This window comes from Oryctolagus cuniculus, chromosome 3 (assembly GCF_964237555.1).
Source record: "Oryctolagus cuniculus chromosome 3, mOryCun1.1, whole genome shotgun sequence".
Taxonomy (NCBI): Eukaryota; Metazoa; Chordata; class Mammalia; order Lagomorpha; family Leporidae; genus Oryctolagus; species Oryctolagus cuniculus.
The window spans coordinates 7,926,749-7,949,930 of record NC_091434.1 but is presented as its reverse complement, the minus strand read 5'-3'; the positions used below and the strand labels follow the sequence as shown (position 1 = coordinate 7,949,930).

General features: G+C 56.6%; 1 protein-coding gene across 8 annotated transcripts in view; it reads left to right on the top strand.

The window, feature by feature from the left end:
* The window catches only part of ARMC9 (armadillo repeat containing 9), a 123,883-nt gene that overhangs the window by 68,254 nt on the left and 32,447 nt on the right, over window positions 1–23,182 (top strand). For 7 of the 8 annotated variants that reach the window (XM_070070074.1, XM_070070072.1, XM_070070071.1 and 4 more), the window contains 3 exons: window positions 157–231; window positions 9,607–9,697; window positions 14,257–14,312. In XM_070070074.1, the coding sequence (XP_069926175.1) occupies window positions 157–231; window positions 9,607–9,697; window positions 14,257–14,312 (222 nt within the window). Of the gene's footprint in view, window positions 1–156; window positions 232–9,606; window positions 9,698–14,256; window positions 14,313–18,418; window positions 18,563–23,182 lie in introns of those variants that run through there. The other variant, XM_070070073.1, reaches the window with a different exon arrangement.

The window sequence follows — 23,182 nt, the reverse complement described above, 5'->3', positions numbered from 1 at the left end:
CCTGCCAGTGGGGACGCCCATCATTGGGAAACCTGCGTCTTGGAGGCGAGCAGAGTTCTGCTGCCCACTCACTGGCCAGATTGGCGGAAGCCTGGTGTCGCAGTGGACCTGGGGGCTCCTGCAGCCGTGCTGATGGTGTTTCCTCTCCCCTCGCAGATCCAGCCCTACGTGAACGGCGCTCTCTACAGCATCCTCTCTGTCCCCTCCATCCGTGAGGAGGCGCGAGCCATGGTAAGCGTGTGCTTGAGAAATGGGGCGCGACCAGAGCTGTTAGGGCGGGGGCTGCCGTGGCTGGGCCCTGTGGAAGCATCCGGAGAGTTGACGAATGCCCTGGAATTACACCCGAGGTACGTGTGTGGTTCCTGGAGGGAGTGCCCGGCCCTTCCGTCAGATTCCTAGGGATCCCTAACTCCTGAACGAGCAGGAACCCCAGGGTTTATTTTTGCAAAGCTGGGGACACTCTGGTGGCCGCCAGCGGAACAGCAGAGCTGATGAGGGTTTCAAAGCTGCCGAGCGTTGGACTGGGTCCGGGAGGAGTTTGATTTAGCGTGTTTGCTTTGGTACTCACACTTGGAGAAATAAAGTAAAACTCGGGTGCTTCGTGGCTTACTTTAGCGGGACAGGTGTTTCTAGATGTAACCCAGAGACTACCGCCGTTTTATTCTTTATCCGCTCACCACGTGGAACCAGGTTCACAGAGTGAGGATTAGATGCCGCGCTGAAAGGATTGAGTGACTGCCACAGGCAAAGCACAGGCGAAACTACCACTGAGATGAGACTGGCAAAACATTTTTGTGATTGATTTTGGTAACTTCTAAGAATTGCTAAATCTTCTGGTTGCGCAGCAGGTTGAGCTCCCGTTCCGTATCAGAGTGCCTGGTTGGAGTCCTGGCTGCCCCTCTTCTGAGCCAGCTCCCTGCTGATGTACCTGGGAGGCATCAGAGGATGGCTCAAGTCCTTGGGCCCCTGCCCTCGTGTGGGGGCCTGGAATGAGTTCCTGGCTCCTGACTTTGACCTGGCTCAGCGCTGGCTGTTGCGTGCATTTGGGGAGTGAACCAGAGGATGGAAGCTCGGTTTCTCTCTCTCCCTCTTTCATTCTGCCTTTCAAATAAATAAATAAGTCTTTTTAAAATAAATACAGTTATGTCAGAGATAAAGACTTATTTAAAATCCATTCCATGTGATCACACTAAACAATGGAACTTAACTACTTGCTACTTTTTTGAAGATTTGTTTTTTTAATATTTAAAAAATTTATTTATTTGAGAGGTAGAGTTACAGACAGAGGGAGAGACAGAGAGATCTTCCTTCTGTTAGTTCACTCCCCAGATGGCTACAACAGCCGGAGCTGTGCCAATCTGAAGCCAGGAGCCAGGAGCCAGGTGCTTCTTCCCGGTCTCCCACGTGGGTGCAGGGGCCCAAGCACTTGGGTCATCTTCTACTGCTTTCCAGGCCACAGCAGAGAGCTGGATTGAAAGAGGAGCAGCCAGGACTAGAACCGGTGCCCATTTGGGATGCCGGTGCCACAGGTGGAGGATTAACCTACTACGCCATGGCACCGGCCCCTAATTATTTGAGAGGCAGAGACTGACAGAGAGATCGTCCATCCGCTGGTTCACTCCCCAAGTGGCTGCAACAGCTGGAGCTGTGCTGATCTGAAGCCAGGAGCCTGGAGCTTCTTCCAGGTCTCCCATGCAGATGCAGGGGCCCAAGGACTTGGGCTGTCTTCTGCTTTCCCAAGGCATAGCAGAGAGCTGGATCGGAAGTGAAGAAGCCGGGACTTGAACCGGCGCCTGTATGGAATGCCGGCACTGCAGACTAGGGATTTAACTCGCTGCAGCACAGCGCCGGCTCCCTGCTAGTTTTGAATCAGAAGTCTGCCCGTTCCGTACGGAGCAGGAGAAAATAAACGAGATTCCATTCTGCACTGTGGTCATTAGGTGAAGGAGGCAGCGTGGAGGCAGAGGCTGGGCGAGTGGGAGGGACAGCGGCCAGGCGAGGAAAGTCACACACAGGTGCAGGCCCCTTCCTTCCACCTTTCTCCTTCCTGGCCCAGGCAGCAGGAAGGAAGGGGGCTGCATGGCCGTAGCAGGAGGTCTGAGAAGTCGCAAAAGAGGAGAGAGAGAGAATGGCGCAGAAAAAAGGCTGACCACGTGATGAAGTCGGGTGAAAACCAAGCCTAGCAGTGAAGTAGCCAGGAAGCCCTCAGAGGTTTGGAAATCAAACAGCACCTACCTGTTCTGCATCACAGATCGCCCCAACACGGCGGTGGCTTACAAAGTTTTTAGGTGATTTCTTAGTTTCTGTGGGCAGGCGCGCACGAGCAGATAGCTGGGCGGCCCGACTCAGTGTCTCAGGCTGTGCGGGAGGTCGGTCAGGGCAGCAGCTAGCCGCGGACCAGGCCTGGAGGATCCGTGTCCGAGCTCACTCACGTGCCTGGAGCCCGAGGCCCCAGCTCGTGGCCGTTGGCTGGGCACCGCCTCTCCTCGCTGTGCGGCTCTGCATAGGGCGGCTCCCTGAGCGAGGGTCCCGGAGGGAGCCAGGTGGGAGCGGCAGTGTCCTGGAGGTCCTGCTCGCGGAAGTGGCACCGTCACTGCCGGGCTGTTGGTGGCACTGACCAGCACCGTGGGGAAAGGGCCAGCCAGGAACCGGAGGCCAGGGGGCGGGGTCCTGGGGCCACACCTCTCTAAGTAACCTTTGGGTCTAAGAAAGACTCATTTCAAAAACAAAACAAAGAAAAACTGGAGGCCTCCCTGAGGCATTTTAACAGGGATCGAAACCCCACGCTGGGGGCCAGCGCCTGCAGCAGTGGCATCCCGTGTAGGCATCTGTTTTGAGTCCCAGCTGCTCCTCTTCCAGTCCAGCTCCCTGCTCATGCACCTGGGAAGGCAGTGGAAGACGGGCCCAGTGCTTGGGCCCCTGCAGCCACGTGGGAGACCCACATGAAGCTCCTGACTCCTGGCTTCAGCCTGGCCCAGCCCTGGCCATTGGGGCCCTCTAGGGAATGACCGGTGGCTGGAACATCTCTCCCTCTGTCTGACTCTACCTTTCAGAGAAATAAAAATTAAATATACATGTTCAGAAAATCCTAAGCTGACCCCTAGCCGCCTCAGCCTGAGTGGGGAAAACTTTGAGACACAGCCCTAGGCAGCTGCCTGTTTAACTACGTTCGTAAGAGGGGTTCCACCAGCGCATGGAAGACCTCTCTGCCTCTCCTTCTCTCTGTGTGTCTGACTTTCAAATAAATAAATAAATCTTTAAAAAAAAAAAAAAGATAAGTGGTATACTGTATACCATTAAAAGAAAAAGTGGTTCCAAAGGGATGATTGTGGCCGCAGAGAGACTGGTCTAACCCCAAGGCTTCCCTCACCCCACTGCCGTCCTCAGGGAGGTTTTAAGGCTCATAAAGCCTTTGGGTCTCACGTCGGGGCATCTGCTTGGCACAGTCCGGGTTGTGTGCTGTTGCTTAGCAACAGACAAGGGCCGGGATGCTGACTGATAAACAAGGCAACCTGGACAGCATCAGCCGCAGCCGCAGCTCCCTAACGTCTGCGCAGGCAGCAGGCCAGGGCTCACGTCCTCGGGCCCTGCGGCGTTGGTACCGTGGGCTGCAGTTGGGCCAGCTATTTGAAGAACAAAACCAGAAAACGTCCATCTTGGACCGACCGGCTCTCCTGCATTTGGTGATGCAGGGAAGAAGGGCCCTGGTGTGACGGCCCTCGTCTCAGCTGTTCTACCCGCGGGAACGCTGGCAGCGCCATGCGTGTCCAGCTGGAGAGGGCTTGCTGATCGAATTGTGTTCTTCTGCCCAGAGCATTGAAAGCCATTGAGGATGCTAATTAGGAAAGGCAGCATGAGGCAGTGTGGAAAATGTCGCTGTATAATGAGGGGTAAAAGCAGAGTTGTCGTCGTGAGGGTTCTGTTTCTGCAAGTGTGTCCAACATTCGCGTGCTTATGGGAAATGACAGAATATACATAAAAATTGTATTGCCAAATGCTGATACCCTGCTCTTGAGGTAGGAGAGAAATGAGGTCCCTGGAGCCCGTTTGACCTTTAGGAGACCGCTGAGGTCGGGCTGGGAAGCGATGAGATAAACAGGGCTGCCCTGCCCGCTGCCCGAGCCTCCGCACCTGGGCCTGGCGGCGTTGGCGGCCTGAGCTCTGCAGTGACGTCCAGGGCTGGGGCGGCCCAGGCCCTCCGCTGAGCATCAAGGCAGCTGCAGCCCCTGAGAGCGCAGGGGCCAAGGCCTGCGGGGGGCTGTCCTCGGGGCCCGGGGCTCCCCTGCACCCTCTCTAGAGGGCTGGGTGAATCTTGTGTGTCAACTCGAGCCCCTTCCCAAGAGAGCTCCTTGTGTAAATGCAAATATTCCAAAATCTGAAAAAAAAAAAAAAAATCCAAGCCACTTCTGGCCATAGGCATTTTGTTTCAGTGGTTTTCTTCCTTCTAATTGTACACAGGCAAACTGCACACACGGAGTACTGAGTGATGCGTTGGTACACGTGCACATTGTGTAACGTGCAGTCGGGGTCAGACGTTTCTCTTCAGACGTTTAGCGTTTCTTCACGGTGACTCTCCGAGTTGGTGTTTTGCTTATGGAGAAACGCCCAGCACGTTGAATCATCTGCCATCACCCTGCTGTGCAGAACCCAGAACCTCACTCCTATCTCACTGTCACCTAGCAGCCGTTAGCCAACCTTTCGGCTTTTTTTTTTAATAATTTTATTTATCAATTTTTTTTTTTTTGACAGGCAGAGTGGACAGTGAGAGAGAGAGAGAGAGAGAGAAAGGTCTTCCTTTGCCGTTGGTTCACCCTCCAATGGCTGCCGTGGCTGGCGTGCTGCGGCCGGCACACCACGCTGATCTGATGGCAGGAGCCAGGTGCTTCTCCTGGTCTCCCATGGGGTGCAGGGCCCAAGTACTCGGGCCATCCTCCACTGCACTCCCTGGCCACAGCAGAGAGCTGGCCTGGAAGAGGGGCAACTGGGACAGAATCCGGCGCCCCGACCGGGACTAGAACCCGGTGTGCCAGCGCCACAAGGCGGAGGATTCGCCTAGTGAGCTGCGGCGCCGGCTTTTTTTTTTTTTTAAGAATTATTTTATTTATTTGAAAGAGTCACAGAGAGAGGTAGAGGCAGAGAGAGTGATCTTCCATTCCGCTGGTTCACTCCCCAGATGACCACAACAGCCAGAGCTGAGCTGATCCAAAACTAGGAGCCAGGAGCTTCCTCCAGGTCTCCCTTGCGGTGCAGGGGCCCAAGGACTTGGGCCATCTTTCACTGCTTTCCCAGGCCACAGCAGAGAGCTGGATCGGAAGAGAAGCAGCCAGAACTCGAACCAGCGCCCATATGGGATGCGGGCGCTGCAGGCTGGGGCCTTAACCCTCTGCGCCACAGCACCGCCCCCGTTCGGTTTGTACTTTCTAGGAATCAGCTCTCCTTGGGGCTGCACTTCTGGGAGAGATTGTGTGGTCCTTGTCTTTCTGTGCTTCGTGCTCGGCCTAGTTCACGTCGCATCCACGTCGCTGCAGGTGACATGATGTCGTCTTTTTGCATGGCCAGGTGGCACTGCGCTGTGTGTACCCCTTTTAAAGAACCCTCTCATCACCGGATGGACACTGATTGCTTCCGCCCCCTGGCTCTGGGACCAGTGCTACACTACACATGGCGTGCAGGTGTCTCTTGGACAGGCTGATGTCCCCTCCCTCGGGCGTATACCGAGGAGTGGGCCTGCCGGGCCGTGTGGGAGATGGGTTTTTTGAGGAACCTGCATGCCGTTTTCCGCAGTGGCTGTGCGGGCTCACGTGCCCACCAGTACACATCCTTGCTGATCCTTCTTCTCCTGTCTCTCTGACAGCGGTTGCTCATGCTGGTCATGGTCATGTGACGTCTCACTGCGGTTTTCTGATTTGCATTCCCCTTACGATGAGTGATGCTGAGCGTTTTTTCCACGTCTCTGTTGGCTGTTTGTACATCTTTATTGGAGAAATGGCTGGCTCTGCTGCCCAGTTTTAATGTTTGGGTTTTTTGCTTTTGAGTTTGAGTTCCTTGTATTTTCTGGGTATTAGCCCCTTGTGAGATGTATGGCTTGTAAATTTCTTCTCCCGTTCTGTAGGTTGTCTCTTCGTTGTTTGCTTTGTTCTTCAGAAGCTCTTAATTGCTTTTGAATATTTATTTATTTGAAAGTCATAGTTACAGATCAAGAAAGAGAGAGACTGGAAGACACAGTACATTTCCATCTGCTGGTTCACTCCCCAGATGCCCACAGTGGCCAGGACTGGGCGAGGCCGAAGCCAAGAGCCAGGAGCTTCATCCGGGTCTCCCACACCAGTGGCAGGGGCCCAAGCGCTTGGGCCATCTCTGCTGCTTTCCCAGGCCATTAGCAGGGAGCTGGGTTGGAAGAGGGGCAGCTGGGACAGGAAGCAGTGCCTGTGTGGGGCTGGCGCTGCCGGCGGCAGCTTACTGCCTGCCGCAGCACTGGGCCCCCAGAAGCGCTTTCGTTGGATGCAGTCTGTTTGTCTTTTTTTTGCTTTAGTTCCTGTGCTTTTGAGGTCGGATTCAGAAAATCCTTGCCCATTCCAGTGTCCCACAGGCCTTCGCCATGTCTTCTAGTGTCAGTACTTCAGGCCTTACATTCAGGTTTTTAACCCATTTGAATTTATTTTTGTATGTAGTGAGAGACGGGGTCTGGTTTCATTCTGCATGTGGACACCCAATTTTCCCAGCACTGTTTATTGAAAAGATTGTCCTTTTTCCAATGCATATCAATAGCACCTTTGTCAAAGGTCAGTTGGTGGGGCCAGTGCTGTGGCAGCTCTCTGCTTATGGCCTGGGAAAGCATGGAAGATGACCCAAGTGCTTGGGCCCCGGCACCCACGTGGGAGACCCAGAGGCTCTGGCTCCTGGCTTTGACCCAGCTCAGCTCCGGCCGTTGTGGCCATTTGGGGACTGAACCAGAGATGGAGAACCTTTCTCTCTGTCTCTTCCTCTCATGGCCTGTAACTCTACCTCTCAAATAAATAAGTGAATTATCTTAAAAAAAAAAATGAGTTGGTTGTAGATGTGTGGATTTACCTTGAGGGTCTCTGTTCTGTTCCATTGGTCTGTGGAGCTGTTTTTACACACATACTAAGCTGTTTTAATTGGTGTAGCTCTGTAATATATTTTAAAGCCAGGTAGCATAGTACCTCCTGCTTCGTTTTTTTGTTCAGGGTCTCTGGTTCTGGGGGCTTTTGTAGCCCATGGGTTTTGGAGAAGGACTACTCAGCCTGCGTCTGTTTGACGAGGTTCAGTCGTAATAGCCGACAGAAGTGCGAGTTCCTTATTCTTTGTTCTTTGAACGCCACTGTGTTCTCATGTCATGCACTGAGCTGGTACTGCCCTTTCCATCCACCTGGGTGTTGTCGGTTGTCCTGAATCATCTGACGCGACAACTGCTGCTCCAGGAAGAGTTACTCTTGCGATTTTATGACTTACTGTAAGGATCTGTAGTTTAGATTAAACATTACCAAATATGTGTGCTTTTAGAAAATAAAATGAATTTCTCACCGGAAGCATCTGCAAACAGTCCTCCTGCTTACAGAGAAGGAGTTTATGGGTCCCCCCCCCCCCCAGTAGCAGCTGGGTTAGAAGTACATGAAAGACAGAGTATGAGAGTGAAAAGGTCTTCAGCTGGATGAGCAGAAACTGCCTGTGAGAGTGGCGGCGGCAGAGGGAGGTCGAGGGGAGCGGAGTGCGCGGTTGTGTCGTCCCGCCTGGCAGCCCCAGTGTCGCGGGGCTGACTTGGTGGCGCTGGAGGGCTCGTCACACACCTGTGCCTGATGACGCGCTCCTTCCCCCAGGGTCGGGATGGAGACGCGGGAGGGGACTCAGCTCTCCCAGCAGTGAAGGGCCGAGGCGTCGCTGGTTCAAGGGTCTCCGTGTAGGACAAGGCAGTTGTCTGGCCGGTGCCCCAGGAGCCTGGGCGCTGCTGCCTGTGTGCTCCCTGGTTGCTCCTCCCTGACCCAAGGGTGCCTCTGCAGAGCCCTACCCCCGTCCCGAGCACCCCTGCCTGGCCGCCTCTGCCGGCCGCCCTGCTCTGCCTCCCAGCTAGACACCCGGTTCTCAAAGGCTCTGCCCAAATCCTTCCCGCAAGCCTGGTTTCATTCCCTTGACTACCAGATCTCCCGGGCCACAGACCACTTCCGGATGCATCAAGCACAGTGACCATTCGCTGAGCGAGTGCCATGTGCCTGGCACTGGACTAGGTGCTCGGTGTTTAGGTCTGATTTGCAAATAGCGAGACGCACAGGCCTAGCAGGGACAGGTCAGCGTGTCGTGTCGTGATGCATGCTTCCAAGTGGCCAAAGCCCAGTTGTTTGTTTTTATAACCTCATATCAACTCAAGTAGGCAGGCGCCTTTTTTTTTTACAAGCAGAGTTAGACAGTGAAAGAAAGAGAGAGAGACAGACAGAGAGAAAGGTCTTCCTTCCGTTGGTTCACTCCCCAAGTGGCCACCACGGCCGGCGTGTTGTGGCTGGTGCACCGCGCCGATCCAAAGCCAGGAGCCAGGTGCTTCCTCCTGGCCTCCCATGCGGGTGCAGGGGCCCAAGGACCCGGGCCATCCTCCACTGCCTTCCCGGGCCACAGCAGAGAGCTGGATTGGAAGAGGAGAAACCGGCACAGAACTGGCACCCTGACCAGGACTAGAACCTGAGGTGCCAGTGCCGCAGGCAGAGGATCAGCCCAGTGAGCCGTGGCGCTGGCCTTGTGCCTTTGATAGTTGAAGAAATAGGCTGGGAAAAGTTGTCATTGGAGTAAAGTGACATGGTTAATTCATGGGGGAGCTGGGATTCCGATCCAAATTATAATTATAATCTTGATTTGACCTTTCTCATCCGAAGTCTGCCTTGGGTGCTAAGAACTCCCCACATTTGCAGCTTTGCTTGGTGCTACTGCGCTTCTATTAGAGCTGCCAACTGCAAATGGGCCTTCTCGGAGAGAGGCCTGGGGGACTGTGGAACTGGGTGGGCCAGGACAGGTTTCGGGGACAGCCTGGTCAGCTGTCCACCACCAGATCCAGCTCTCTGCCAGCACCTCCGAACTCTGCTTCCGCCGGCAGGGGCTCCACGTTAGATGCACAGCAAGGGCTTGTCGGCCACAGCCACGCACCCTCACTCACACCTGGCCGGGAAAGGAGAGGCCCGGGAGCCGGAGCCTGTGCCCCCGGCGGTGTCTCACCTCTGGGTTTCCCTGTTGGCCGATATCGCAGCTCATTATAGCCAAAGAGCCAGCGCAGAGTGTAATGACTACAGCCCCTTCGGTGGACTCGCAGGACAGCTATTTAAAGAGAGGCTCCATTCTGTTCATTTCTTTCTTTTTAAACAAATGGCTTCACTTTGCAAAGACTGCTTGGCCCTGAAGTCCAGAGAGCAGTGTACAGACTTAGGGAGGCCCCGGGAAAGACACCATCTCGCAGAACACAGGGTATCGCCGCAGCTTAGGGCACAAGGGTGGGTGCTGACAGATCCTCCCCTCCCCCTAAGAAGAGCTCCTTTGAGGTGAGATGGACAGTCCCCGCCTTGGGAAGCCTTCTCCCTGATTCTTTTTGACCCTCTGTCCTGCTTCCAGGGGATGGAGGACATCTTGCGCTGCTTCATCAAAGAAGGCAACGCCGAAATGATCCGCCAGATCGAGTTCATCATCAAGCAGCTGAACTCCGGTCAGTTCCGCGCGAGCACCTGCGTTCAGAGCGTCCCTGTGCGCCACGGAGACCCCCAGGCCTCCCCAGAGGGCTTGATCGCCGCCATCGCTCACCCGAGAGGGGAGCCAGGTTGACACAGGAGGCGAGCGGCAGTCGTGGGGCACAGGCAGACCTCTTGTGTCTCCTGTGTGCTCTTCCCGATTTGCACGTTAGCAGGAGGACTTTTAACAGAGCGAGGGGCTGGGGGAGGCAAGGGAGGATGGGCCGCCCGCCCTGTGGTGTCTGCCCGCAGGGGTCAGGACCAAGGCTGCTCAGCTGCAGGCTTCTGCAACAGGAAGCTTGGCTGCTTCGGGCTGGTGGTCAGCGACTTCCTTCCTCCCTGAGCTTAGCCCCGTCATCTGATCGGCCACGGGCGAGCAGTCAGCTCTTGTTACTCAAAATGGGACCGGCGAGGGAGGTGCGCTCTCCTACAGGGGCAGCTGTGGGGCGGCTGTCCGGGTCGGAGGGAGGAAGGGAGAGGGAGGTGTATTCAGCGTGATTCTCGCATCCTGGGAGCCATCAGGAGGCCTTTAGGGACGTGAGAAGACCCAGGTGCCCCACAGCAGCCCAGCCTGGTAGTCAGGGCGGAGGTCCAGGGGCTGACAACTTCGTACCACGCCGGAGGTGTACCGTCAGCGAAAACTGGAGCGTAAGGATGGAACCTCCCCAACCATGTCGGTCTTCTGCTTGTGGCCCCTCTTTCCTCCTCCCAGAACGAGGGCAGCCTCGCCACGGCCCTGGGACCAGATAACGGACACAGGAGCCAGAGTTTCTCGCTCCGCGGTAGGAAAGTCATCCTCCCCATCCACCCCAACCGGCAGTGTGGGAGGAGGCACTGCCACCCCCTACCTGTCTGCGTCCTGCCGCTACCATGACAACCTGCATCCCATAATAAGCAGGCAAGGAAGGCCAGGGAAGCCTTGGATGGGGCAGGCTTGGCGGGGACACCCTGGCTCTTTCTGTGGACTCACTTGCCCAAGGCCCCCGGTGCCGCCACTCCTGGGGGCCAAGTTCATTCCTTCTGCCCCTCCACACCCATCCCTGCCACCCGCAGTCCGCATCTCAAGTCCAGCGGCACACTGAGTGAAAGGCCAGATGAACCTCCCGATCTTTACTCACAAGAGCCGCTTGACCAAAGCCCAGCAAAAGAGAAGCGTCAGAAGCCCAGGGCAGCTGTGGTTCGCGGCCTGGGCTATACGGTGCGGCCACCTGTGGAGATTGACAACCCCTCTGGACAGCGCCCCACACCCCACATGGGTGGAACCAGGGCCTCCAAGAGAGGGGAGCTTTTAAAGCCACTTGTTGATACCACCGGGCAGCCAGGGTGGAGCATCCCGGCCTGGGATGCAGAAGTGAGGGCTCCTAGGAGGCAGCTGGAGGGGCAGCCAGGGCTTTGGAATCTGGTTCTGTTAGGCCCGGTGCCCATCTTGGCCTCCCGCTGTGTGGTTTTTACGGAGCAGGTGTAGGCAAGGAGCACAAGTTTGTTTGCTGCAGCAGCTTCATTTCTGGCTCTGAGCCTTGTTCTGGAAGCAAAACTCCAGCTTCCTCCTGTCTGAGGTTGTTCCCGCCCCCCTGCCTGTCTGCTCCCTCCTGCTCAGCTGAGCCCTCGCTCCCAGGCAGGGCTCCTCTGCGCCTTCGGAATCCCATCCAGGTGGGTTTCTGTGGTGCAGCCGGCTGCACTCCCCTGGCCATCGGAGGCAGGCTGCGCGGCCCCCTTTGCCTCGCAACCCAGGAGACATCTCTGTGCTGTATAAACCAGGCCCCTGGGCCCTCGTGCCAAGAAGGAGACACGTAAGGTATGTGTTAGGAAGCTGTCGTGGCAGGACCCCTCCCCCCCCCCACGCGCGCGCGCACACACACACACACACACACACACACTCGGCACAGTGAGGTGTGGGTGAGACAGAGGGTCCTCCGCACCTGCTCCCTCGGCTCAAGCATCTAAGTTATTCTGTGCGTCCAGGGACGATTACCCAGGGGTCTGCTGCTCCGGAGCGAGATTAAGAAGTCGCTGATCATTTGGATGGAGGGCCAGAGGCGCACATGCTCACACACAGCTGAATGCAGAGTGCACCCAGGAGGGGGAGCCCTGGCATGCCTTCCGTCCAGTCTTTAATTTTTAAAAAAAGATTTGTTTATTGAAAGGCTGAGTTACAGGGCCAGCGCCGTGGCTCACTTGGTTAATCCTCTGCCTGTGGCACCGGCATCCCACATGGGTGCCGGTTCTAGTCCCGGCTGCTCCTCTTCCAGTCCAGCTCTCTGCTGTGGCCCGGGAGGGCAGTGGAGGATGGCCCAAGTGCTTGGGCCCTGCACCCCATGGGAGACGAGGAGGAAGCACCTGGCTCCTGGCTTCAGATTGGTGCAGTTCCGGCTGTAGTGGCCATTTGGGGATTGAACCAACGGAAGGAAGACTTCTCTCTCTCTCTCTCTCTCTCTCACTCTCTCACTGTCTATAACTCTACCTGTCAAATAAATACAAAAGAAAAAAAAAAAAAAGAAAAAGAAGGCTGGGTTACAGGGGATGAGAGAGAGATCTCCTTCTGTCGGTTCACCCCAAATGGCTGCAATAGCAGGGGCTGTATCAACCCAAAGCCAGGAACCAGAACATTCCGTCTGGGTCTCCCACGTAGGTGGCAGGGGCCCAAGGTCTCGGGCCATCTGCATTAACCTGCCTTCTGCATTAACCGGGAGCTGAATCAGAAGTGGAGTAACCGGAACTTGAACCGGTGCCCACATGGGATGTTGGCTTCTCAGGCCACAGAGCTGGCCCCCGTGCCGTCTTCCTCCTCACATGGAAGCCGATGGCAGCATGTGGATCGGCACTGCTTTCCCAGTCTCAGACGCCACCACCATCTTTACAGGGCTGACTTTCACGTTTTGGTGAACGTGGATGCCGTGGGCTCTTCCAGTCCTGTTCCTGCAGCGCTGGATTTCCAGTGCAGTTTCAAGGTCTTTGAGTACAAAATTTCAAATGTACTTTAGAACCCTAACCCCGTAGGCGAGGGGCGAGTGCCCTGGGGAGGCCGAAAGGGGCGTTCCAGTCGGCGACGCTGGTCGAGCAGGTGCACAGGCAGCAGCGGGAGCTTTGGCTCTGGCTCCGGCACAGGCCTCACCTCCAGTGCACAGCGAGGGAAGCAGCAGGCCCTGGCTGGTCCCTGGGGAGAGGGCTGGCGCCAGCCCGGGTCCTGTCAGCGTCAGAGGGGCACCCGTGGGGTGTGCACCACGCCGGGGAACAGTGTGGACACAGCCAGCCCACCAAGGGGGTCTTCTGTCCCCAGGGCTGGGTTGTCAGGGGTGGTGGGGTGAGTCTGAGGCAGGAGATGGGAGGTTGTAGGGACAGGAAGGGGGGACCAGGCATGTGGCCGGGTACTCTGTAGCCTCACAAAATGGCCAAGAGTCTAGAGAAAGGATTCCCTGTTTGAGAACGAGAGATTCTAACTGGTGACGGTGGCTGCACCGTCATTGTGAAGGGCTCTTCCTGCCGGGGGAGTGGCGTTTGCTGTTCCGGGGCAGGGCCCAGAAGTTAGCTATTTAAACTTCAGCCAAAATGCGGAATGATGTTAACAGCCTCTTGGCTGCAGAGTTGCGTTCTGGAATGTTCCATGGATGGTATGGAGACAGTGCAAGCCCTGGCGAGGTGGAGGCCTGCCCTCTAGAATGGGCCGTCAAGGTGGGGCGGGGGGAATTCCCTCCTGGAGGTGGTTTGGTGTTTGATGAGACGCAGGCGCAGCTGCAGCCTCTCCGCGCGTGGCCTCTGGTTCCCTCCTTCCCTGCTTCCTGCTTGATCTCCTCCTTTCAGGTCATCCATCCGGCAGCTGCGTGCTGGTTAGGGTGGAGCAGGGACACAGGCGAGGAAGCCAGGGCCTGTCCCCGGGGCTCGGTCAGCACCGCGGGCGAGAGAGGCGCTAGGCGACGCAGTGAGCACCCACGAGTGGGGAGCCCGTCGGGCTGAGTGTGCCAGCGAGGGAGGGAGGGCCGCTCAGCGGGGACTGGGGAGGCTTCATGGAGGAGGAGGCCACCGCTGTGTGCCTGGCCCCCTGCACCGCGCAGTCCTCCCAGCAGCCCTGGGGAGAGGTAGTGTGAGCCCCACTGGGCTCCGTGTGAACCCTCAAGTCCCAGCGAGAGCCACAGCCTTCAGGAAGCTTTCCTGCCGCGACACAGGGCGGTCCCGGGCCTCCGCTCTGCGCCGCCGAGTGGCAGGTGGCCGTAAGGAGCCCGCGCACTACACCTGTGGCGTGTTAGCCAGCGGGGTGCCGCTTGCTTTCCATCTCCTGCCGTCCCTGGGCCACTCTGCTGGTCCCGTGCTGCGCCAAGTGTGTTCAGATAAAATGGAGACAGAGCTGCTTAGGAGGAGGCCCAGCTGTGGCTGAAATGCTGCGATTAGGAGCGGGTAGGAGAGGGCGGGCCCCCACGTGACCTCCCTCGCCGTGGTGCCCCCACCCCACCGTGACCTCCCTCCCACCGTGACGCTTCCCCGTCTGCCCGTGGCCGTGCACTGCTGTGTCGGAAGCGGGTCACTGACTTTGTTTTCTTTACAGAAGAGCTGCTGGATGGCGTGCTTGAGTCGGACGACGATGAAGAAGAGGAAGAAGAAGTAAGTCTTGGCTCTTGGCTCGGCACCTCCTAGAAGTCTCCTGCCAGACAGTCCTGAGGCTCTTTCCTGCCCCAAGTTGGTTGGGAAGGGGTTTTGAGTTCCTGCTGCGTTTTTGGGCCCGGTTCTGGGGGCGGCCGACGCTCCGCTGGGCGGGGGTCCTGCGCCTCCCTCCGTGTGCACGCTGGCCCTCGCTCTCCCTGTGGGCAGCCGGGCTCCGAGAGGGAAGCCACTCAGAAGTCCCAGAACGTGGCCTGTGCCGCGTCCCGCGCGGAGCCCGTGGACGGGGCAGCCCAGCGCGCGGCACTTGCTGCGCCTTGTGATGGAAGGGGGAGGCAGGGCGCAGGGTTGGGGGGGGAGCGTTAATGGACGCGCACGCTAGCAGAGATGGCTGCTCCGAGGTCGTCGTCTTTGCACGAGGACGAGCCCAGACGGGAGACAGACGGCAGCGGCAGGTGTACCAGGCCAGTTTAGTGAAGAGAAGTAAAGAAGACAGTGCACCTGCCAGGCCATCGGCCAGGCGCAGTCTCCACTCAGCCCGGAGTTGTCAGGGATGGGGGGGGGGGGGCTGTTTCTTCCCCCTCCTCCCTCTTCTGAGAATTCCTGGGTGGAGGTTTTCTGGATGCAGCCTTCAGAAAATGCGGCGTTATCAGACCTAACAGCCCCCTCCACCGCAGGGAGAGGGCTGGGGCCGGGGACCAGGGTCTCTGCACGAGAGCCGGGACTTCAGGGAGCAGCCGCTCTGCCTTCGGCCTCCTCTCGTGCCGTTGCACACAGCTGTATTTTCCCTATAAATTCCCATTTCCTCGTCCCCTGTCATGCACAGGCCGACATCCACCCGCGGCCCACACCTTAGACTGCATGTGCGGCTGCTTGTAGGGAAGTTGAGCATGGCAGTTTCCACCACGAGCGGCCCCTCCTGGGAGGGAAATGTGGCGATGTGGGCTGCTGGGCTGGGGCCGCCCAGACCGCGGGCTGCATCGCTCTGCTCCTTCCCTCCGCCGTGAGAGCCCCGTTCACCTGTGCTGGCTGTGAAGGGCCAGGCGTGGGCCACAGCTCCCTCACCGGCTGGACCGCACGGCCTTCCTCGAGAACAGTCGCTGGTCTTCCTGGCTCCCCCGGCTCCCCCTGCCGCGGGCTCGGGGGCAGGAGGACAGGCTCATGCGGGTGGGTGTCCAGTGATGGCCTCAGCTGGGGACAGAGTTGTCCCAGAGCCCCCACGGAGAGGACACGCTGGGAGGTGCCCTGTGACTGCCTCCTTGCCTGCCATTCTCCTCCCGAGCTGTAGGTGGCAGCAGCGGGCGCTCCTCCTGCCTTGCCGTGTGGCATGGAACTTGACCTGCAGGCCTGGGTGCCTTAGGAGCAGAGGGCATGCCGCGGGGCTGTGCTCAGCCCTGCGCTGCCCACACGGGCCACCATCCACGGCGCCTAGCTGGGTGGATGCCGCAGGGTTCCCAGAGAGCCATCTGTGCACATAAACTTGAATTTCATACAGTTGTCCTGTCACCAGGTTTTCTTTTTCCCCAAATATTTAGGCATTAAAAAATCCTTCTGAAGCTGCAGCACACAGAAGCAGGTGGCTGGGCCCCCGGGGTCCTCAGGCTGTCTGCAACAGGACAGCGGCTTTGTGCCCGGCCTCCCACGCTCCCCGAATTCCGCAGGCGCTATCGATGTCATCACTGACCCCAGTAACTTTCTCCTACCGCGTGCTCTGGGCCGGTTTCTGCCTCTTCAGTAGCTTTGGTTTTAGCTCCTTTTTTGCTACTCATCCCTTTGATTTGGATCCCGAGGGAACTTTGATTGGACGCAGGTGTTCTGGTTAATAAGCTTCCAGCTTCCAGAAAGCTCCCTCTGGACGTGACTGTGGTCTGTTAGAAGCAGACATGCTGAGGTCTCCCATTGCTTTTCTGGGCTTTTTACTACTGTGTGCAGATTTTTATTTTAAGAGCTTGATGTTTGAAAATGTTTGAAAAGACCCCGGAGAGAAGGCGAGTGGGAAATTATCAGGAAAGGGTCTGTCACCTTGGGCGAAAAATGACTGTGGTGAGCTCAGGGGAGCAGGTGGTGGGCACACCCTCCCCCGTGGTCCTCACAGGGCCCTGCAGAGCACCCGGGAGGCCACGCTGGTTATGTCCGTGTTTTTCTCAGCTTTCATTCACCAGGAGCAGACGTGACTTTTATCATTGTCTTTTTTTAAAATCAATTTATTTATTTGAAAGGCAGAGTTAGAGGGAGAAGCAGAGAGAGAGAGAGAGGTGTTTCATCCACTGGTTCACTCCCCAAGTGGTCGCAAAGGCTACAGCTCGTCTGGTCCAAAGCCAGGAGCTGCTTCCAGGTCTCCCACGTGGGTGCAGGGGCCCAAGGACTTGGACCATCTTCCACTGCTTTTCCAGGCACATTACCAGGGAGCTGGACCGGAAGTGGAACAACCAGGGCTTGAACCAGTGCCCAAATGGGATGCTGGCACTGCAGGTGGCAGCTTTACCCACTACACCACAGTGCTGGCCCCATCATTATCTTTTTTTTAATTTTTTTTTAATTTTTATTTTTTTAACAGGCAGAGTTAGTGAGAGAGAGAGACAGAGAGAAAGGTCTTCCTTCTGTTGGTTCACCCCCAAAATGGCAGCTACGGCCGGCGCGCTGCGCCGATCAGGAGCCAGGTGCTTCCTCCTTGTCTCCCAAGCAGGTGCAGGGCCCAAGCACTTGGGCCATCCTCCACTGCCTTCCCGGGCCACAGCAGAGAGCTGGACTGGAAGAGGAGCAACCGGGACTAGAACCCGGGGTGCTGGCGCCTCAGGCAGAGCATTAGTCTAGTGAGCTGTGGCGCCGGCCCCTATCATCATCTTTTAAAATAGGAGAGGAAGGGCCCGGCGTTGTGGCATAGCAGGCAAAGCCACCGCTTGTGAGGCTGGCGTGGCCTCTGCTGCACCCACATGGGAGGCCCAGTAGAGGCTCGGGGGTCTTGGCTTCAGATTAGCACAGCTCCAGTTGCAGCCATTTGGGGAGTGGGTGGAAGACTCCCTCCCTCCCTCCCTCCCTCTCTCAACTCTGCCTTTCAAATAAATAAATAAATATTTTTAATTAAATGAAATTGGAGGGGAAGTGAAAGCGGCAGACACTGAAGCCAGAGGAAGGTTTCCCAGGCGCGCGGTGTCACCCCAAGGCGCCCACGCTGAGGGAGGCAGCAGAGTGACCGCCAGGCCCAGAGTCCTCCTTCGTCTTGCTTAGCAGTGCAAAAATGTGAACTTAATAGTTCAACCCCAAACAGGGGTTTTCAGGTATCTGCTGAGTGACCGCAGGGGGAGTGGCCCTGTGGGGTGGGGCCTGCGGCCAGGGTAAAGGAGCCAGCTCTGCCTCCCGCTGAGCCAGAATCCCGGCTTCGGCTCCGGCTTCCGGGCCTGCTCCCTGGAAACTCTCCCGCGACTCGGGATGCAAGGTCTTGTTTTCTCATTTGTGCTGACTCCATCCAGTGGGTTCCAGCCGAGCTTCGAGTGTGCGTACACGTGTTTGTGTGCTGAGGGAGAGCAGTTTTACAGGGGGAGCCAGAGGTATGTCCGGAGAATTTAACCAGAAACGCAGCAAGGAAATTGTAACGTGAAATGAGCAGCGTTTGAGAGAAAGCAAACAAATAAACACGCGGGTGTTACAGGTGCGCTTGTGTGTCCAGGGAGCGGAAAGGTGTGGAAGGTTACGCCCTTTTTTGTTAACAGCAGGACCTGTGAGGGGGCGTCGGAATGAGGAAGTGTGGGTGAGCAGTGGTGGGAGCCTGCTCACGCTGGGCTGGAGGTCCCCCAGCACGAGGGCGGGCAGCACGGGCGCTGGATGGAGCGGCCGGAGGCCAGTGGCTGCACATCTCTGTGCACTGACGGGGCAAGAGCCAGGCTGGAGGTGGGAAGTGAGAGATGCGCCCGTCTCTGCCCGGGCAGCCGTGCAGGACAGGGCAGCTCCGTTGTGACTGTAGGCTTTGAGATGGGAGAGACCCAAGCCTTCCTTAAGTGGCGCTGGGGAAGGGGGGAGGTGCCGTGGCACAACCTGTAATGTTGCCGCCTGCAGTGCCAGCATCCCGTGTGGGCACTGGTTCAAGTCCCGCTGCTCCACTTCCGATCCAGCTCCCTGCTGATGTGCCTGGGAAGACAGTGGAGGAAGGCCCAGCCCCTGCATCCACAGGAGAGACTCTGAAGAAGCTCCTGGCTCCTGGCTTCATCCTGGCCCAGCCGTTGTGGCCATTTGGGGAGTGAACCAGTGGATGGAAGATCTCTTTCTCCCCCCTTCCCCCGCCACGCTCTGACTTTCAATAAATAAATACATCTTTAGAAGAAATAAGTAACGGTGCTGGGAAGGCTCAAGCTGAGGGGGCTGGGGGACAGCCAGGGGCGGAGGAGGCGTTGGCATCTGCAGGACAGGTGCCTGCGTCATTTCCTGACCCCGGACCCAAGCACACCTCCAGAGAAACGAACCTGTCCTTAGACGAGCGTGGCCAGTACACGGGAGGGTGTGCTAGCAGCTGCCCCGCGTGTGCCAGGGCCCCTGGCACTTTGAAGAACTGTGTTCTTGTGTGCAGGTTCTTTTTCTATTAAGCATCTGAGGGTACTTGAGAAAGTTTGTGGAGAATGGATTTAAGGATGTTTGTTTTAGTGCAGAAAATCTTTGAAATCTGCGTACAAGGCATCTTCAAAAAGTTTGTAGAAAATGGTATAAAAGCCTGTGCATAGTGATGTCCCATCTTTTAGTTCTGATTTTGGTAATTCGAGTCTTTTTTTAATATTTATTTATTTATTTATTTGAAAGGCAGAGTTAGAGAGGAGAGGCAGACAGAGAGAGGTCTTTCACCTGCTGGTTCACTCCCCAGATGGCCATAACAACGAGAGCTATGCTGAGCTGAAGGCAAGAGTCAGGAGCTTCTTCCGGGTCTCCCACACGGGTGCAGGGGCCCAAGCACTGGGGCCATCTTCTTCTGCTTTCCCAGGCCACAGCAGAGAGCTGGATCAGAAGTGGAGCAGCCGGGACTCGAACCAGTACCCATACGGGATGCTGGACTGCAGGCAGCGGCTTTACCTGCTACGCCACAGCGCTGGCCACTTGAGTCTTCTTTTTCTTGCCAATCTAGCTAAAGGTTTATCACTTTTGTTAGTATTTTCAAAGAACCAGTTTTTTTTTCTTTATTTTTTTTTTAATTTTTTGACAGGCAGAGTGGACAGTGAGAGAGAGAGAGACAGAGAGAAAGGTCTTCCTTTTGCCGTTGGTTCACCTTCCAATGGCCGCCGCGGCCGGCACGCTGCGGCCGGCGCACCGCACTGATCCGATGGCAGGAGCCAGGAGCCAGGTGCTTTTCCTGGTCTCCCATGGGGTGCAGGGCCCAAGCACCTGGGCCATCCTCCACTGCACTCCCGGGCCACAGCAGAGGGCTGGCCTGGAAGAGGGGCAACCGGGACAGAATCCGGCGCCCCAACCGGGACTAGAACCCGGTGTGCTGGCGCCGCTAGGCGGAGGATTAGCCTAGTGAGCCGCGGCACCAGCAGAACCAGTTTTTTTACTACTTTGGTTTTTCGTCTGTTGCTTTTCTGTTCTCTATTTCATTTGTCTATTCTGATCTGTCCTCCTGTTTGCTTTAGATTTAATGTTCCTCTTTTTCTGGTTCCTTGAGATATGTTAGGTTATTGATTTAGAATCTTCTTCATAAAGAAAAGAGTTATTTATTTATTTGAAAGGCAAAGTGAGAGAGAGAGAGGGAGGGAGAGAGAGAGAGACTCCATTCACTGATTGACTCCCCAAATGTGTGCAACAGCTGGGGCTGGGCCAGGCCAAAGCCCAGAGCCTAGACCTCCATCCGTGTCTCCCACGTGCACGGCAGGGACGCATGCACCCAGGCCGTCCTCCTCTGCCGCCCGGGATGCAGCAACAGGAAGCTGGACTGGAAGCAGAGCAGGCAGAGCTTGAGTTGTGCCTGCAGTCTGGGATGTGGGCGTCCCCAGCAGCGGAGTAACCCACTGTGCCGTTATGCCCACCGCCGCCTTCTTTTTTAATTCAGGCATTTGTAGTTGCTTCTTCTGCATCCCATAATGTGCCTTTTCATTTGTCTCAAAGTGTTTCCTAAGTTTTGTGTGTGTGATTTCCCTTTTAAAAATTTTTTTGAAATTTATTTTCATTCTATTTGAAAGGCGCAGAGTGTTCTCCCATCCACCAGTTATTCCCCAAATGCTTGTAACAGCTCAGGTCGGGCCAGGCGGGAGCCAGGAGCCTGGAACTCCATCCAGGTCCCCGTGTGGGTGGCGGGGACTCAAGGCCTCACCTCCTGTCTCCCAGGGTGCACGTTCACAAGAAGCTGGATTGGAAGCTGCGGAGCCAGGACTTGAACCAGGCGCTGGGATTTGGGCGGCAGCGCGCCGCCCACCCCCAGGTGCTGTCAGACGCCTGCCCCCCTGTGACTTCTCTGATCTGTTAGCTGAGGACACATCTTTGGCGAAGTCCCGAAGTCCCCGGGGAGAAGACTTGATGCTGAGCAAGCTGCCTGTCCTCAAGCCCCGGGGAGGGTTGCGGGAGGTGACCGGCCCGGGGCAGCCCCGACAGACGGCTCCGCTCCCGGAGCTTCCGGGGCGCGCGGACCCTGTCCAGGGCAGGCGCGACTGCGTGCGCCCCCGCTCTTACCCCGAGGGGCCCTTTTCCTCGCGCAGCCCCTCGGATGGTTGCGACCTCGGTTCATTTCCAGAGCAGCTTGAAACGGAAATTTCAAAATCAGCCGAGAGGGCGGATTTTGCCGGTTCTCACCGAGGAGGAGCGGATGCGCCCCGCCCCTGGGCAGCCTGCCCTTTGCCCTCTCACGCGGACGCGCTTTGCTGTGACTGCGGATTGGTTTTTGGAGAGTCCGGCTCCCGAAGCTCCGCAGTTCTTGGGAGCGTGGCGCGTGTCGTTGTGCAACCTCGGAAACAGTCGTGTTAGCTAGCGCTGGCACCGGCCTCGCCCGGAGGCCTGGCTGGCGGGAAGCTGGCGAGCCCACGATGCCAGGCACACGTAGCCTTCAGGGTTTTCACTTTCTCTGGAAAGTTCAAGCCCACGGCTAACAGATACTGTCAGTTGTCTTCCTTGCGGAGCAGGCCTGCCTCTGACGTCGAGATGTCTGCTGCCATATTCCCGACTCTGAATAACCGTAGTTTGTCAGTTGCTCTTTGATTTACAAAAATATATATTTATTTGAAAGGCAGACTCTCAGAGAGACAGGGAGACAGACAGAGGTCTTCCATCCACTGGGTCACTCCCCAAATGACTGCAACAGCTGGGGCTGGGTGGGCCAGGCCGAAGCTAGGAACCTAGAACTGCATCCAGGTCCCTCATGTGGGTGCAGGGGCCCAAACATTTCATCCATCTTCTGCTGCTTTCCCAGGCCATTAGCAGGGAGCTAGATTGGAAGTGGAGCAGTGGAACAATCCTGCCTTGAAAAGAGTGCTGGGGGTGGGTGTCGTGGTGCAGTGCATAGAACCTCTGCTTGGGACCCCCACGTCCGTGTCAGAGTGCCTGTGGTCCAGCCCCACCCCTGCGTCTGATCCAGCTTCCTGCTAACGTGCACCCTGCTAGGCAACAGGTGATGCCACCCATGTGGCAGACCAGGTGGAGTTCTGGACTTCTGACCAGCCTGGCCTAGTCCTGGCTGCTGTGACCATCTGGGAAGGGAACCAGTGCATGGAAGATCTATCTTCCTTTATTTCTCTTAATTACTCTGCCTTTCAAATCAATAAACTTCGGGGGGGGGGGTAATAGAAAAGGAGGATCACGCATGGGAGACCAGGAGGAAGCACCTGGCTCCTGGCTTCTGATCGGCACAGCATGCCGGCAGTAGCGGCCATTTGGGGAGTGAACCAACGGAAGGAAGACCTTTCTCTCTCTCTGTCTCTCTCACACTGTCTAACTCTGCCTGTCAAAAAAAAAGAAAAGAAAAAGAAAAGGAGGGTCGGCACTGTGGCACAGCAGGTTAAGCCACCGTCTGCAATGCTGAAATCCCCTGTCAGTACTGGTTCGAGTCCCAGCTGTTCCACTTCCAATTCAGCTCCCTGCTAATGTGCCTGGGAAAACAGTGCAGGGTGGCCCATGTCCTTGGCCCCTGCTACCCACATGGGAGACCTGGTTCCTGGCTTTGGCCTGGCCCAGCCTAGCCATTGAAGCCATTTGGGGAGTGAACCAGAGGATGGAAGATCTCTTTGTGTGTCTCTCCCTCTCTGCCTTTCAAATAAATAAAATAATAAATCTTTAAAAATAGAGAAGGGTGCCTGGTTCAGATTGCAGCTTAAATAATTTGCTCGATATGAGCCCTGTGCTTTCCTGTGGCAGGAGTGCTTTATCTGTGTGTCTCATCTGTTACACAGAATATTTGTTTAAGAATGAGCCACAACTATGGAGGTTTAAAAAGAAGTTATTCTTGTTGCTTCCACAAAGACATGCTGAGATGACCCTCCACCCGCCCGCCTACCCTGTGCCCCTCGTCCGTCCGCCCACCTGCCCACGTGTCCTTTCTGTCTCCGATTTAGCAGGGAGGCGTGCACTGATCCCCACCAGCGTTGGTGACGGCCCGGGCGGGGGTTGGGGCCACAGCGGCTTCACCGCCCGTGCTCCTGTGCCCTCTGTGCAAATGTCAGTCGGCGCAGTTGTTCCAGGATAAACCGTGACGGTCAATAAAGGTCCCCAGCGCCGTAAATACTCCACTTGTGCTTTGTTGCCGAGTGTTTACACAAAGGATCATCGGTGATTAGTTACTGTTGGTCCTGGGTGGATGCGGACGGACGGCAAGCCCGGGCCGAGTCGCGCAGACGAGATGTTCGTGACTGAGGCTTAACCTTTAATTCAGCGGCCTATTGTTGCCTGGCAAAGTGGCGCTACCGTGGCTT